Consider the following 14,916-nt stretch of genomic DNA (forward strand, 5'->3'; position numbering starts at 1 on the left):
ACAACATGTCCAATGTGTGTACCAGTCAGCAAAGCCAGAATGTTGAACAAAAAGCCCAAAGGACAGAGACAGAGGATGTCTCGCTCAAACTGTACAGTTTTCTGGGCCTATCACACCTTGAACACTGCGCCCAAATCTGTGCATTGTTCCATTTTATCTTCTGTGTACAGTCCACGTACAGGAGCTGACATCAAGGCGCACACGGGCAGTTCCCTTTTACCCATTGTGTGCTGCACAGTTACAGAGGTGAACAGAGGCACACACCAGGCCAAATAATTACAGACAGGAGTGAATCATTCCCTTTCACCTGCTGCTCATTGCAAATGTTTATCTTACCAAATCTCATCTTTAGTCTGGAATGTTCTAACCAGCTTTGGTAAATATCATCTATCTCTCTGTCTCCTAAAACCCATTGATTTTTTACTGATGTGAATGGGTACAGATTAACCAAACTTGGACATTTCCTAGACGTAATTTCACAGTACAAAGATTGACTTTATTGCGATACCTGTGGCATTGCACTTTGCGCCGTTCGCCTTGTTGCAGAATTGAATGCCACGTTGTGGTAAGCACACAGCACATCTCCTATCCCACCTCCATGCGCAACCCCCCATCCCCCACCTGCTCTTGTCAAGATCAAATCGCGACTCCAGTTCCACAAAAAGACCCCATCAAAACAGGCGGAAACTCTCCAGTGACACTGAAGCCGAATTATTCACTTATTTCTTTGAAGAAAATTCATGGCAAGAAAGAATCGTCTTTGAGCACTCATCACATTTCTCAGACACATTTCAAAAGGCTTCAAGAAGAGTGAACTGCTTTCTGGTGTAGTGACTACTATTATACGAACAAAGTGGCAGTCGCTGTGTGCAAAGCACAGACAAACAAGAAGGAGGTGAATGACCAGTTTGATCTTGTTGACGGAGGATGGAATGCTGCCTAGGTCATTCGATAGCTTGTGCTTGTTCCAATAGTGGAACATGGGATCTTGAACATCCAATCAAAGCACGCGAAGAGGCTGACGTGGCCTAGGTTTCATTTCTCATCCAGTCAGCCTGGATTCTGTGCTCGTCTCTGCTTTCGGACTTAAACCCAGCACCTTGTAACTCAGAGTGCTAATAACAGAACCAAGCTAACATGCGGGCAGTCAAGTTGATGCGGGCATTACCCAGCACCAATGGGTACACATTGATATTCCAGCCGCCTTCTTGCGTCTACTGATGGCCAACTGTCTCTTTTTAAATCTTTATTAGTGTCACAAGTTAGGCTCACATTAACACTGCAATGAAGTTACTGTGAAAAGCCCCTAGTCACCACACTCCAGCACATGTTCGGGTACACAGAGGCAGAATTCAGAATGTCCAATTCACCTAGCCTGCACATCTTTCGGGACTTGTGGGAGGAAACCAGAGCACCCGGAGGAAACCCACGGAGACACGGGGAGAACGTGCTGACTCCGCACAGACAGTGACTCAAGCTGGGAATCGTACCTGGGACCCTGGTGCTGTGAAGCAACAGTGCTGACCACTGTGCTACCGTGCCGCCCCGCATCATTAAGGCGAACCTTGCCTTCATCCAAAGTGAGAGTGGCCAACTGCCCAGCAAATTCCCACCCCAAGTGAATCTTTTTTTTTTTAAAAACAGCAGGTAGAGCAGCGAATTCCTCTTCAGTCTGAATGCAGCTCACAAAGCTTCCTCTGGTGAAGAACTTGCAACTTTATGAATGCCCCGGGATCCTTGGCTGTGAATATCATATGATCCGAGGCGACAATTCCAGAGTTTGCAGAGGGCAGGAATTAGAAGGATGGGGGATCTATTTATAGATGGGAGCTTTCCTAGCTTGAAAGCTTTGGAGGATAAATTTAAATTGCCAGCAGGGAATGGTTTGAGGTATTTGCAGGTGCGCGACTTCCTGAGAAAACAGGTGCCGGCCTTTCCACTGCTGCCACCACGGGGGATACAGGATAGAGAGTCTCCAGTACCTGGGTGGGAGAGAGGAAGGTATTGGATATTTACCAGGAGCTTCCGGAGGCGGAGGAAACTTCGGTGGAGGAGCTTAAGGGCAAGTGGGAAGACGAGCGAGGAGGAGAGATAGAGGCGGGTCGGTGGGCGGATGCCCTAAGCTGGGTTAATACCTCCTCATCGTGCGCCAGGCTTAGTTTGATGGCACACATGACAGTGGCTACGATGAGCAAGTTTTTCGGGGTAGTGTGGCGACCAGAATTGAACACTATACTCCAACTGTGGCCTAACTAAGGTTCTATACAGCTGCAACATGACTTGCCAATTCTTATACTCAATGCCCCGGCCAATGAACGCAAGCATGCCATATGCCTTCTTTACTACCTTCTCCACTTGGGTCGTTTGGAAAGGGCGGTGGAGTCAAGGATTCATTCTTTGGTAGAGATGGCAGTGCTAAAAATATGGGTGGCGCCGAGTCCGGAGGTAGCGATCTTTGGAGTGTCAGAAGATCCGGGAGTTCAGGGGGCGAAAGAGGCCGACGTCCTGGCCTTTGCCTCCCTGGTAGCCCGGAGACGGATCTTATCAATGTGGAGGGACTCGAAGCCCCCAGGTGTCGAGACCTGGGTTAGTGACATGGCTGGGTTTCTCAGTCTCGAGAAAATAAAGTTTGCCTTAAGAGGGTCAATAATGTTAGGGCTCTCCCGGAGGTGGCAGCCGTTCGTCAACTTTCTCTCAGGGAAAATTAAAAATGTCAGCAGATGCAGCATTCCGGGGGGGGGGGCGGATTGTTGTTGTATGGTTGAGGTGTGTGAAGATTGGGCTGGAGGGGGAGAAATGTTTATTTTACCATGTTGATGTCATTGTTTTTGTTACTGTTATAAAAAATTTCAAATACCTGAATAAAATATTATTTAAAAAGAAGTCAATGCGTGAGTATAGATTCTCTGTCTTATGAATTACATTGTTACGGTTTAATGGCAATTACATTGTTAAACAGGTGATGGGTGTTTGTGCACCTATAAACGCGGATGGCTGGGACACTGGTGGGGTGGAATAGTGATCACTGTGAATAAGTCAATTAACTCTCTCCAGCAAAGAAACCTGTTGAGTTATAGTTTCAACTGACATGTATCCAGTTAACACACATGGTCATCTCCCCTCCACACCCTGTCCGTATTGCTCAGTGCATCCAGTCAGTCTCCGGTGTAGTTTGAGGGAGGACACAGAGAGAGTCCCCTTCCTTTGACCTCTGCCATGAAATCTTTAATATCCATGTAAACAGGTAGTCAAGCACCTTTGACAATGCAGCACTAAAGTGCCAATCTAGATTATACATAGTGCACTGGAATGGACTTTCAGTGTTCTCCATTAAAGCTAATGAATGAGAGGAATGTGGAAGTTAAAAATTACAGATAAAGTACACAGAGATGGGAATCTCACTCAAGATTCGAGGTAGAAGGGTTACTCACCCATGGCTGAATTTTCAAACTGAAAATATACTTCTAGCCTTTGAGTTAGTTACAGTGCAGTCTGCATGCACTAAATAAACTTGTCATTTTTATTTCTATTTTAATTTTACTGCAGCCTTTAAATACTAGTCACATTTAATAAAAGTCACTCGCCCGAATGGAGGGTTCTGCGGTCTCTGACTGCAGTTCCCATAATGTGTCATTGAACTGCTCTTCACAGCTAGAGTAGGCCATGGGGTCTGGCTCACTGATTCCCTTGTGCCAATACCGGTTTGGCTCCATTGGTGATGATGTGGAGGTGCCGGCGTTGGACTGGGGTGAGCACAGTAAGAAGTCTTACAACACCAGGTTAAAGCCCAACAGGTTTGTTTCGATGTCACTAGCTTTCGGAGCGCTGCTCCTTCCTCAGGTGAATGAAGAGGTATGTTCCAGAAGCATATATATATATATATATATATATATATATATATAGACAGATTCAAAGATGCCAGACAATGCTGGGAATGCGAGCATTAGCAGGTGATTAAATCTTTACAGATCCAGAGATGGGGTAACCCCAGGTTAAAGAGGTGTGAATTGTGTCAAGCCAGGACAGCTGGTAGGATTTCGCAGGCCAGATGGTGGGGGATGAATGTAATGAGACATGAATCCCAGGTCCCGGTTGAGGCCGCACTCATGTGTGCGGAACTTGGCTAAAAGTTTCTGCTCGGCGATTCTGCGTTGTCGCGGGTCCTGAAGGCCGCCTTGGAGAACGCTTACCCGGAGATCAGAGGCTGAATGCCCTTGACTGCTGAAATGTTCCCCGACAGGAAGGGAACATTCCTGCCTGGTGATTGTTGCACCGACCTCCTCAGAAGACAAACATGGGACACAACCGACAGAATACCCTTCGTCGTCCAGAACTTTCCCGGAGCGGAGAAACTACGACATCTTCTTCACAGCCTTCAACACGTCATCGATGAAGATGAACATCTTGCCAAGGTCATCCCCACACCCCCACTACTTGCCTTCAAACAACCGCGCAACCTCAAACAAACCATTGTTTGCAGCAAACTACCCAGTCTTCAGAACAGTGACCACGACACCACACAACCCTGTCATGGCAATCTCTGCAAGACGTGCCAGATCATCGACATGGATACCACCATTACAAGTGAGAAAACCACCCACCAGGTACGCGGTACATACTCGTGCGACTAGGCCAACGTTGTCTACCTCATACGCTGCAGGAAAGGATGTCCCGAAGCGTGGTACGTTGGCGTGACCATGCAGACGCTGCGACAACGAATGAACGGACATCGCGCGACAATCACCAGGCAGGAATGTTCCCTTCCAGTCGGGGAACACTTCAGCAGTCAAGGGCATTCAGCCTCTGATCTCCGGGTAAGCGTTCTCCAAGGCGGCCTTCAGGACGCGCGACAACGCAGAATCGCCGAGCAGAAGCTTATAGCCAAGTTCCGCACACATGAGTGCGGCCTCAACCGGGACCTGGGATTCATGTCGCATTACATTCATCCCCCACCATCTGACCTGCGCAATCCTACCAACTGTCCTGGCTTGACACAATTCACACCTCTTTAACCTGGGGTTACCCCATCTCTGGATCTGTAAAGATATAATCACCTGCTAATGCTCACATTCCAAGCATTGTCTGGCATCTTTGAATCTGTCTATATATATGTTTCAGGAGCATATCTCTTCATTCACCTGAGGAAGGAGCAGCGCTCCGAAAGCTAGTGATATCGAAACAAACCTGTTGGACTTTAACCTGGTGTTGTAGTACTTTTTACTGGGCTCCATTGTTTGCACCTACTTCTTTCTCTAACAATCCCCTCGCTGGCAGAACAACTTTATGCACTTCATCCAAGATGACACTCCCAGTGCAGTACTGAGGGACAGCAGCACTGTTGGAGGTGCCGTCTTTCAGATTAGGTGGAAAACTGAGCACCAGTCCAGATGTTCTGGCAGATATTGAAGATTTTTGGGGGATATTGGAAGATTAAGGGAGTTCGCATATTGCCTAACCAACATTCCTCCCTCAACCAAAAGCAAATTGACCAAGTGTGGTCTTCACTGTTGTTTCTGGGGTCTTATTGTGCACAAAATGCCAGATTGTTTGCTCATAGATCAACAGTGATGCAGTTCGAAGTCTAGGAGGTGAGTGAGAGGTTGTTCAGAGATATGATAATAGTGATCCTTAATATAGTTCATTCAGGCAACTAACAGATTTACCAGAGTTTAATGTTTCTGATTGAACCTGAATTACGGAGACCCGCTTCCCAGTTTTATTCAATCACAAGTTGGGCTAGCTGGGACCAATTTATGTGAGAGAGTGAGTTTAAGCAGGTTAAGTCCAAGTGCTTGGGACAGTAGAAGCTGTTGGCAGACAAAGAGCGAGCACTATAGTAGCACAGTGGGTAGCACTATTGCTTCACAGCACCAGGGTCCCAGGTTCGATTCCCGGCTTGGGTCACTGTCTGTGCAGAGTCTGCACGTTCTCCCCGTGCCTGCGTGGGTTTCCTCCGGGTGCTCCGGTTTCCGCTGGGTGCCCTGAAAGATGCGCTGTTAGATAATTTGGACATTATGAATTCTCCCTCTGTGCATCGAACAGGCGCCAGAGTGGAGACTAGGGTACTCCATTGCAGCGTAATGTAAGCCTACTTGTGACAATAAAGATTATTTTAAAAGATTATAAATTGGGACAATCAGCAGAGATACCCTTTATGAAGGGAATGGGATAAGACCATAAGACATAGGAGCGGAAGTAAGGCCATTCGGCCCATCGAGTCCACTCCACCATTCAATCATGGCTGATTTCAACTCCATTTACCCGCTCTCTCTCCATAGCCCTTAATTCCTCGAGAAATCAAGAATTTATCAACTTCTGTCTTAAAGACACTCAATGTCCTGGCCTCCACCGCCCTCTGTGGCAATGAATTCCACAGACCCACCACTCTCTGGCTGAAGAAATTTCTCCTCATCTCTGTTCTAAAGTGACTCCCTTTTATTCTAAGGCTGTGCCCCCGGGTCCTAGTCTCCCCTGCTAATGGAAACAACTTCCCTATGTCCACCCTATCTAAGCCATTCATTATCTTGTAAGTTTCTATTAGATCTCCCCTCAACCTCCTAAACTCCAATGAATCTAATCCCAGGATCCTCAGACGTTCATCGTATGTTAGGCCTACCATTCCTGGGATCATCCGTGTGAATCTCCGCTGGACCCGCTCCAGTGCCAGTATGTCCTTCCTGAGGTGTGGGGCCCAAAATTGCTCACAGTATTCTAAATGGGGCTTAACTAATGCTTTATAAAGCTTCAGAAGTACATCCCTGCTTTTATATTCCAAGCCTCCTGAGATACTGCCTCCAAATGAAAAGGGTTAGTGTAGACTCAATGGGCCGAATGGGTTCCTTCTGCACTGCAGGGATTCTATGGTTAGCGTGTGCTGACTAGGTGAGTCCCAGCTTTGTACATCATGAACAATAGGAGTCTCCTCCGGTATAGTTCCGTTCAAACCGAGGCCACCTGCTCGGGAAGCAGCCAAGTCAAGACAATCTCAGCTCCAAATTCATTTTGTTTAAACAAATGAATCCACCACAACGCACGAGGGATCTCCATGGATACCCATGAGTCAGCACTGCTGATGTCACACCCTGGATCATTGCTTCAAGGCACGGCTCCCCCTGGTGGCTCAGGTTAGAAGTGAATTACATGGTACAGCAAGCAGCTGAATGATTATTGTCCTGGACACTGAATCATTGATGCAAATCCCACCACAGCAAGTTGTGAAAATAAACTTAATAAATCTGGAACTTGCCGGAAAATGACCAAAAGAACTGCTGGATTATCAAAAAGTTCAACCGAAACCTGCACAATTTGGTTCTGTATTCACACCTCTCTGGATAACAAGGTTTAAATACTCTCTAAAACATATGAGAGCATGTCCTGATGCCTACGCTTGCTTGGTTAAATGTCCAGAGCCTCTGTATATCATGCAAGCACAGCATTGGCTTTACTGTGATGCCTCCCATAGTTCCAAAGCTTGTCAACACACCTGGTGGAAGGATGGTCATCTAGGTGACGTATCAAAGAACTGCAATTGTCAGTGGTGCAGATCACACTATCTTGCAGGCATTTAAAACCAAGAATGAAAATTTTAAAATGGACGCACTGACAGGTGGGAGCCAATGCAGGTCCAGTGAGATCAGGGCGTTAGAGGTGAACTGAACTTGGTCCAGGTTAGGATATGGACAGCAGAGGTTTGGTCAAAGTCAAACTTATGGAAAGTGGGATATGGGAGGCTGGCCAGGAGAGCATTAGAATAGTCAAAGTCAAAAAGTAATGAATTATGGGTTAAATACATAGTTCACTCCACACTATCCCATCAAACATGGCCATGGCTTGTAAAGTATGCTTTGCATAAAGAATAAAGCTCCCTCTACATTTCCTGACTGAGGCTCACACATAGTCCCAGTGGTGGGAATAGGCAATGGAGGGACTTGCAGGAGCTTCTGCAGTTTAATGGATGAGTGACATTGTGGGGGTGAGGCCTGAATGTTCTTGGTTTCCAGGGCCTGGATAAATCTTCATATAAGCCTGTTTCACTGTCCGTTCAACCTCTCTGTATCGTCCACCTATCCAAACACTCCACCAAGTCTCTGTATGATTGCATTAATAATGTACCAGAGATACTCTGTGACAAACAATGGTAAAAGCAATCAACCAAGCTGTGCACTAATATCGCATAAGAACACAACATTTATATTGTAAAACATCTCAAGGCACTTCTTAGGAACATAATCAGTCAAAATCTGACACTGCGCCACGCACAACAGTCAAACAGGTGGGTTTTCAGGTGGATCTTGAAGGAAGAAACAGAGGTAGAGAGGTTGGGGAGTGAAGTGCGAGCTTGGGGCATGGTCAGCTGGGGGCTAAGGACATGGGGGGGGGGTCACACAAGAGGTCAGAATTGGAGGACGGTAAACATCACAGAGGGTTGTAAGGCTAGAGGAGATGACAGAGATGGGAAGGGCAAGGCCATGGAGGGAGGGGAATGGGAATCTTGGGCGGAGAGCCAATTTAGGTCAAAGAATACGGGGTGATGGGTGAACAGGACTTGGTGCGAGTTGGGACATAGACAGTAGAATTTTGGACTAGCTCTTGCCTGCAGAGGGTAGAGGTTGAGAGGCCAGCAAGGCGATGGCTAGAACAGTCAAGTATAGAGGTAACAAAGGCATGGAAACACAATTACCATATAACGAGAACAAAATAATTAAAAATACAATACCCCACAACACCCCCCGCCCCAGAATTAAATATTTGTCTCTCTGTAGATCAGAACCAAAGCAGTGCACAAAAACCTACTGTCAAACCCTGCCCTGTCATGGGTCTACTGTCAAACACTGCCCTGTCATGGGTCTACTGTCAAACACTGCCCTGTCATGGGTCTACTGTCAAACCCTGCCCTGTCATGGACCTACTGTCAAACCCTGAACTGTCATGGACCTACTGTCAAACCCTGCCCTGTCATGGGTCTACTGTCAAACCCTGCCCTGTCATGGACCTACTGTCAAACCCTGCCCTGTCATGGGTCGACAGTTAAACACTGTCCTGTCATGGATCTACTGTCAAACCCTGCCCTGTCATGGGTCTACTGTCAAACACTGCCCTGTCATGGGTCTACTGTCAAACCCTGCCCTGTCATGGACCTACTGTCAAACCCTGCCCTGTCATGGGTCGACTGTTAAACACTGTCCTGTCATGGACCTACTGTCAAACCCAGCCCTGTCATGGGTCTACTGTCAAACACTGCCCTGTCATGGGTCTACTGTCAAACCCTGTCCTGTCATGGACCTACTGTCAAACACTGCCCTGTCATGGACCTACTGTCAAACCCTGCCCTGTCATGGGTCTACTGTCAAACCCTGCCCTGTCATGGGTCTACTGTCAAACCCTGCCCCGTCATGGGTCTACTGTCAAACCCTGCCCTGTCATGGGTCTACTGTCAAACCCTGCCCTGTCATGGACCCACTGTCAAACCCTGCCCTGTCATGGACCTACTGTCAAACCCTGCCCTGTCATGGACCTACTGTCAAACCCTGCCCTGTCATGGACCTACTGTCAAACCCTGAACTGTCATGGACCTACTGTCAAACCCTGCCCGGTCATGGGTCTACTGTCAAACCCTGCCCTGTCATGGACCTACTGTCAAACCCTGCCCTGTCATGGACCCACTGTCAAACCCTGCCCTGTCATGGGTCTACTGTCAACCACTGCCCTGTCATGGACCCACTGACAAACCCTGCCCTGTCATGGACCTACTGTCAAACCCTGCCCTGTCATGGACCCACTGTCAAACCCTGCCCTGTCATGGGTCTACTGTCAAACCCTGAACTGTCATGGGTCTACTGTCAAACCCTACCCTGTCATGGACCCACTGTCAACCACTGCCCTGTCATGGGTCTACTGTCAAACCCTGCCCTGTCATGGGTCTGTGTCAAACCCTACCCTGTCATGGACCCACTGTCAAAACCTGCCCTGTCATGGGTCTACTGTCAAACACTGCCCTGTCATGGACCCACTGTCAAACCCTGCCCTGTCATGGACCCACTGTCAAACCCTGCCCTGTCATGGACCCACTGTCATCCTGCCCTGTCATGGGTCTACTGTCAAACCCTGAACTGTCATGGGTCTACTGTCAAACCCTGCCCTGTCATGGGTCTACTGTCAAACACTGCCCTGTCATGGGTCTACTGTCAAACCCTGCCCTGTCATGGGTCTACTGTCAAACCCTGCCCTGTCATGGGTCTACTGTCAAACCCTGCCCTGTCATGGGTCTACTGTCAAACCCTGCCCTGTCATGGGTCTGTCAAACCCTGCCCTGTCATGGGTCTACTGTCAAACACTGCCCTGTCATGGACCTACTGTCAAACCCTGCCCTGTCATGGGTCGACTGTCAAACACTGTCCTGTCATGGACCTACTGTCAAACCCTGCCCTGTCATGGGTCTACTGTCAAACCCTGCCCCGTCATGGGTATACTGTCAAACCCTGTCCTGTCATGGACCTACTGTCAAACCCTGCCCTGTCATGGGTCTACTTTCAAACCCTGCCCCGTCATGGGTCTCCTGTCAAACCCTGCCCTGTCATGGGTCTACTGTCAAACCCTGCCCTGTCATGGGTCTACTGTCAAACCCTGCCCTGTCATGGACCTACTGTCAAACCCTGCCCTGTCATGGACCTACTGTCAAACCCTGCCCTGTCATGGACCTACTGTCAAACCCTGCCCTGTCATGGGTCTACTGTCAAACCCTGCCCTGTCATGGACCTACTGTCAAACCCTGAACTGTCATGGACCTACTGTCAAACCCTGCCCGGTCATGGGTCTACTGTCAAACACTGCCCTGTCATGGACCCACTGTCAAACACTGCCCTGTCATGGACCTACTGTCAAACCCTGCCCTGTCATGGACCCACTGTCAAACCCTGCCCTGTCATGGGTCTACTGTCAACCACTGCCCTGTCATGGACCCACTGACAAACCCTGCCCTGTCATGGACCTACTGTCAAACCCTGCCCTGTCATGGACCCACTGTCAAACCCTGCCCTGTCATGGGTCTACTGTCAAACCCTGAACTGTCATGGGTCTACTGTCAAACCCTACCCTGTCATGGACCCACTGTCAACCACTGCCCTGTCATGGGTCTACTGTCAAACCCTGCCCTGTCATGGGTCTGTGTCAAACCCTGCCCTGTCATGGACCCACTGTCAAACCCTGCCCTGTCATGGGTCTACTGTCAAACACTGCCCTGTCATGGACCTACTGTCAAACCCTGCCCTGTCATGGGTCGACTGTCAAACACTGTCCTGTCATGGACCTACTGTCAAACCCTGCCCTGTCATGGGTCTACTGTCAAACCCTGCCCCGTCATGGGTATACTGTCAAACCCTGTCCTGTCATGGACCTACTGTCAAACCCTGCCCCGTCATGGGTCTACTGTCAAACCCTGCCCTGTCATGGACCCACTGTCAAACCCTGCCCTGTCATGGACCTACTGTCAAACCCTGCCCTGTCATGGGTCTACTGTCAAACCCTGCCCTGTCATGGACCCACTGTCAAACCCTGCCCTGTCATGGACCTACTGTCAAACCCTGAACTGTCATGGACCTACTGTCAAACCCTGCCCGGTCATGGGTCTACTGTCAAACACTGCCCTGTCATGGACCCACTGTCAAACCCTGCCCTGTCATGGACCTACTGTCAAACCCTGCCCTGTCATGGACCCACTGTCAAACCCTGCCCTGTCATGGGTCTACTGTCAACCACTGCCCTGTCATGGACCCACTGACAAACCCTGCCCTGTCATGGACCTACTGTCAAACCCTGCCCTGTCATGGACCCACTGTCAAACCCTGCCCTGTCATGGGTCTACTGTCAAACCCTGAACTGTCATGGGTCTACTGTCAAACCCTACCCTGTCATGGACCCACTGTCAACCACTGCCCTGTCATGGGTCTACTGTCAAACCCTGCCCTGTCATGGGACTGTGTCAAACCCTACCCTGTCATGGACCCACTGTCAAACCCTGCCCTGTCATGGGTCTACTGTCAAACACTGCCCTGTCATGGACCCACTGTCAAACCCTGCCCTGTCATGGACCCACTGTCAAACCCTGCCCTGTCATGGACCCACTGTCACCCTGCCCTGTCATGGGTCTACTGTCAAACCCTGAACTGTCATGGGTCTACTGTCAAACCCTGCCCTGTCATGGGTCTACTGTCAAACACTGCCTGTCATGGGTCTACTGTCAAACCCTGCCCTGTCATGGGTCTACTGTCAAACCCTGCCCTGTCATGGGTCTACTGTCAAACCCTGCCCTGTCATGGGTCTACTGTCAAACCCTGCCCTGCCATGGGTCTGTCAAACCCTGCCCTGTCATGGGTCTACTGTCAAACACTGCCCGGTCATGGACCTACTGTCAAACCCTGCCCGGTCATGGACCTACTGTCAAACCCTGCCCTGTCATGGGTCTACTGTCAAACCCTGCCCTGTCATGGGTCTACTGTCAAACCCTGCCCTGTCATGGGTATACTGTCAAACCCTGCCCTGTCATGGGTATACTGTCAAACCCTGCCCTGTCATGGGTCTACTGTCAAACCCTGCCCTGTCATGGGTCTACTGTCAAACCCTGCCCTGTCATGGGTATACTGTCAAACCCTGCCCTGTCATGGGTCTACTGTCAAACCCTGCCCTGTCATGGGTCTACTGTCAAACACTGCCCTGTCATGGGTCTACTGTCAAAAACTGCCCTGTCATGGACCGACTGTCAAACCCTGCCCTGTCATGGGTATACTGTCAAACCCTGCCCTGTCATGGGTATACTGTCAAACCCTGCCCTGTCATGGGTCTACTGTCAAACCCTGCCCTGTCATGGGTCTACTGTCAAACCCTGCCCTGTCATGGGTATACTGTCAAACCCTGCCCTGTCATGGGTCTACTGTCAAACCCTGCCCTGTCATGGGTCTACTGTCAAACCCTGCCCTGTCATGGGTCTACTGTCAAACCCTGCCCTGTCATGGGTCTACTGTCAAACACTGCCCTGTCATGGGTCTACTGTCAAAAACTGCCCTGTCATGGACCCACTGTCAAACCCTGCCCTGTCATGGGTCTACTGTCAAACCCTGCCCTGTCATGGGTCTACTGTCAAAAACTGCCCTGTCATGGACCCACTGTCAAACCCTGCCCTGTCATGGGTCTACTGTCAAAAACTGCCCTGTCATGGACCCACTGTCAAACACTGCCCTGTCATGGGTCTACTGTCAAAAACTGCCCTGTCATGGACCCACTGTCAAGATCTGCCCTGTCATTACCTGGGTGGAAATTGGGGAAGGAGATAAATAAATTGCTGATTTGTGCTAAGTGGGGAATCATGGTGTTTGGCCCCTGCAGTTCCATACCCAGTCAAATCGGAACAATGGTTAATTTGCAATGAAGCACTTAACTGTGTTGGCATGGAAATGCAATTCACTGCAACATGAAGACCATGGTGCTAGGAGTCCTTTTGTAGATGCTCTTCCCTTGCAATCCCATGCCTGTCATCAAGGATTGTAACTATTCTCCCACTGATGTCACGTCACGTGCATACAAGCTGCCCAACCAGGGAATTATACACTCAAAAGAGACTCGCGCATTAGTTAACACACAGTTCAGTAAAGAGGAAAAGCGACCTCAGTTGAAGCTACGGTAACAGGGAACTATCGGGAACTCCACGATTTCAAAGAAATCGCTGAGTAGCCGGAGTGACTCCGAAAAGAAGCAGTAGCACCTTCCCCGCAGAAACCCATCAACGATGGATTCTTCACAATACTAAGGCATCCTTTCCTGGACGTTGTACTCCCCGGGTACAGCACAGGTGTCTTACAGACATGCTATATACTCTCTTTTTTTAAAAAAAAGACAATCCAGCAAGCTCAGGGTTAAACTCCGGCTTCCAGTTCAATGCATACAGAGCAAACCTGAACGCTACTTTATGTGGCAAGTGCAGCGTGAGACCCACCCCTTTGCCGGAGAAGGTAACTGCATCTGTCAATTTCAGGGGAAATTACACATCGAAATCGCTCATTACTGACCGTCTGCTCCAGGTCAGGTACCCCAATGCGAATGACTACAGTGCTGGGCGCGGGGTTGTCCATTTGGTGGGCGGCTTTGGCTGCTGTACCCGTCCTGATGGTGTGGTAGATGGTGTCCCCTCTGCTGAAACTCTCCTCTTCGCTCTCGCTGCAGTTGCAAGTGTTCTGCTGCTGCTCCTCCTCATGTTTCCTGGCGGTCGGACTGAGAGGCATGCTCTGTGCACTAACCATCGACATCACATCACTGGGGGGAGACAGAGAGAGAGAAAAACCAGTCAAACCTTTTGGAAACCCGCGCACACACACACGTTTACACTCAAATACACACACTCGAACACACCCACGCATCCCAGCACAAATTTACATGCATATGCACACATACTCCACATCTACATCCCCGCTCAGGTACACCCAAACAACCAGACTCAAATACCACACATTACATATACACACTCACGTACATACATTTGCAAAGACACACACTTATATATACGCTCACTAACCCAGACACACGAGCCAGATACACCCCAGCAATTCAAACACGCTCTCACCCACCTACAGACACACTCGCCTACACCCAAACGCTCACATTTACTCATGTACACGAACATACACACTAATTCAAACATGCACACACATGTACATTCATGTAGATACACGTACATTTGCATACACACACACACACACACAAGTGTTCATACAGATAAATGTACTCAAAACAACATCCTGCGTTTATGTAGGTTGTTATTAAAGTGAAATGGCCCAAGGTGCTACAGGAAAGGGGCATCAAACAACATCTGACATTGGGACAGCAGACCCCTCAGAGATCTTGAAGAAGGAGAGAGAGGTGGAGATCGAG

General features: G+C 49.2%; 1 protein-coding gene across 5 annotated transcripts in view; it reads right to left on the reverse strand.

The window, feature by feature from the left end:
• Window positions 1-14,916, reverse strand: part of LOC140387908 (SH3 and multiple ankyrin repeat domains protein 3-like) — a 1,536,301-nt gene that overhangs the window by 977,503 nt on the left and 543,882 nt on the right. For all 5 annotated transcript variants that reach the window (XM_072471211.1, XM_072471213.1, XM_072471209.1 and 2 more), the window contains exon 4: window positions 14,058-14,301. In XM_072471211.1, the coding sequence (XP_072327312.1) occupies window positions 14,058-14,294 (237 nt within the window). In that variant the 5' untranslated portion in view covers window positions 14,295-14,301. The remainder of the gene's footprint in view (window positions 1-14,057; window positions 14,302-14,916) is intronic.

Source organism: Scyliorhinus torazame, chromosome 13, assembly GCF_047496885.1.
Source record: "Scyliorhinus torazame isolate Kashiwa2021f chromosome 13, sScyTor2.1, whole genome shotgun sequence".
In the NCBI taxonomy this organism is placed as follows: Eukaryota; Metazoa; Chordata; class Chondrichthyes; order Carcharhiniformes; family Scyliorhinidae; genus Scyliorhinus; species Scyliorhinus torazame.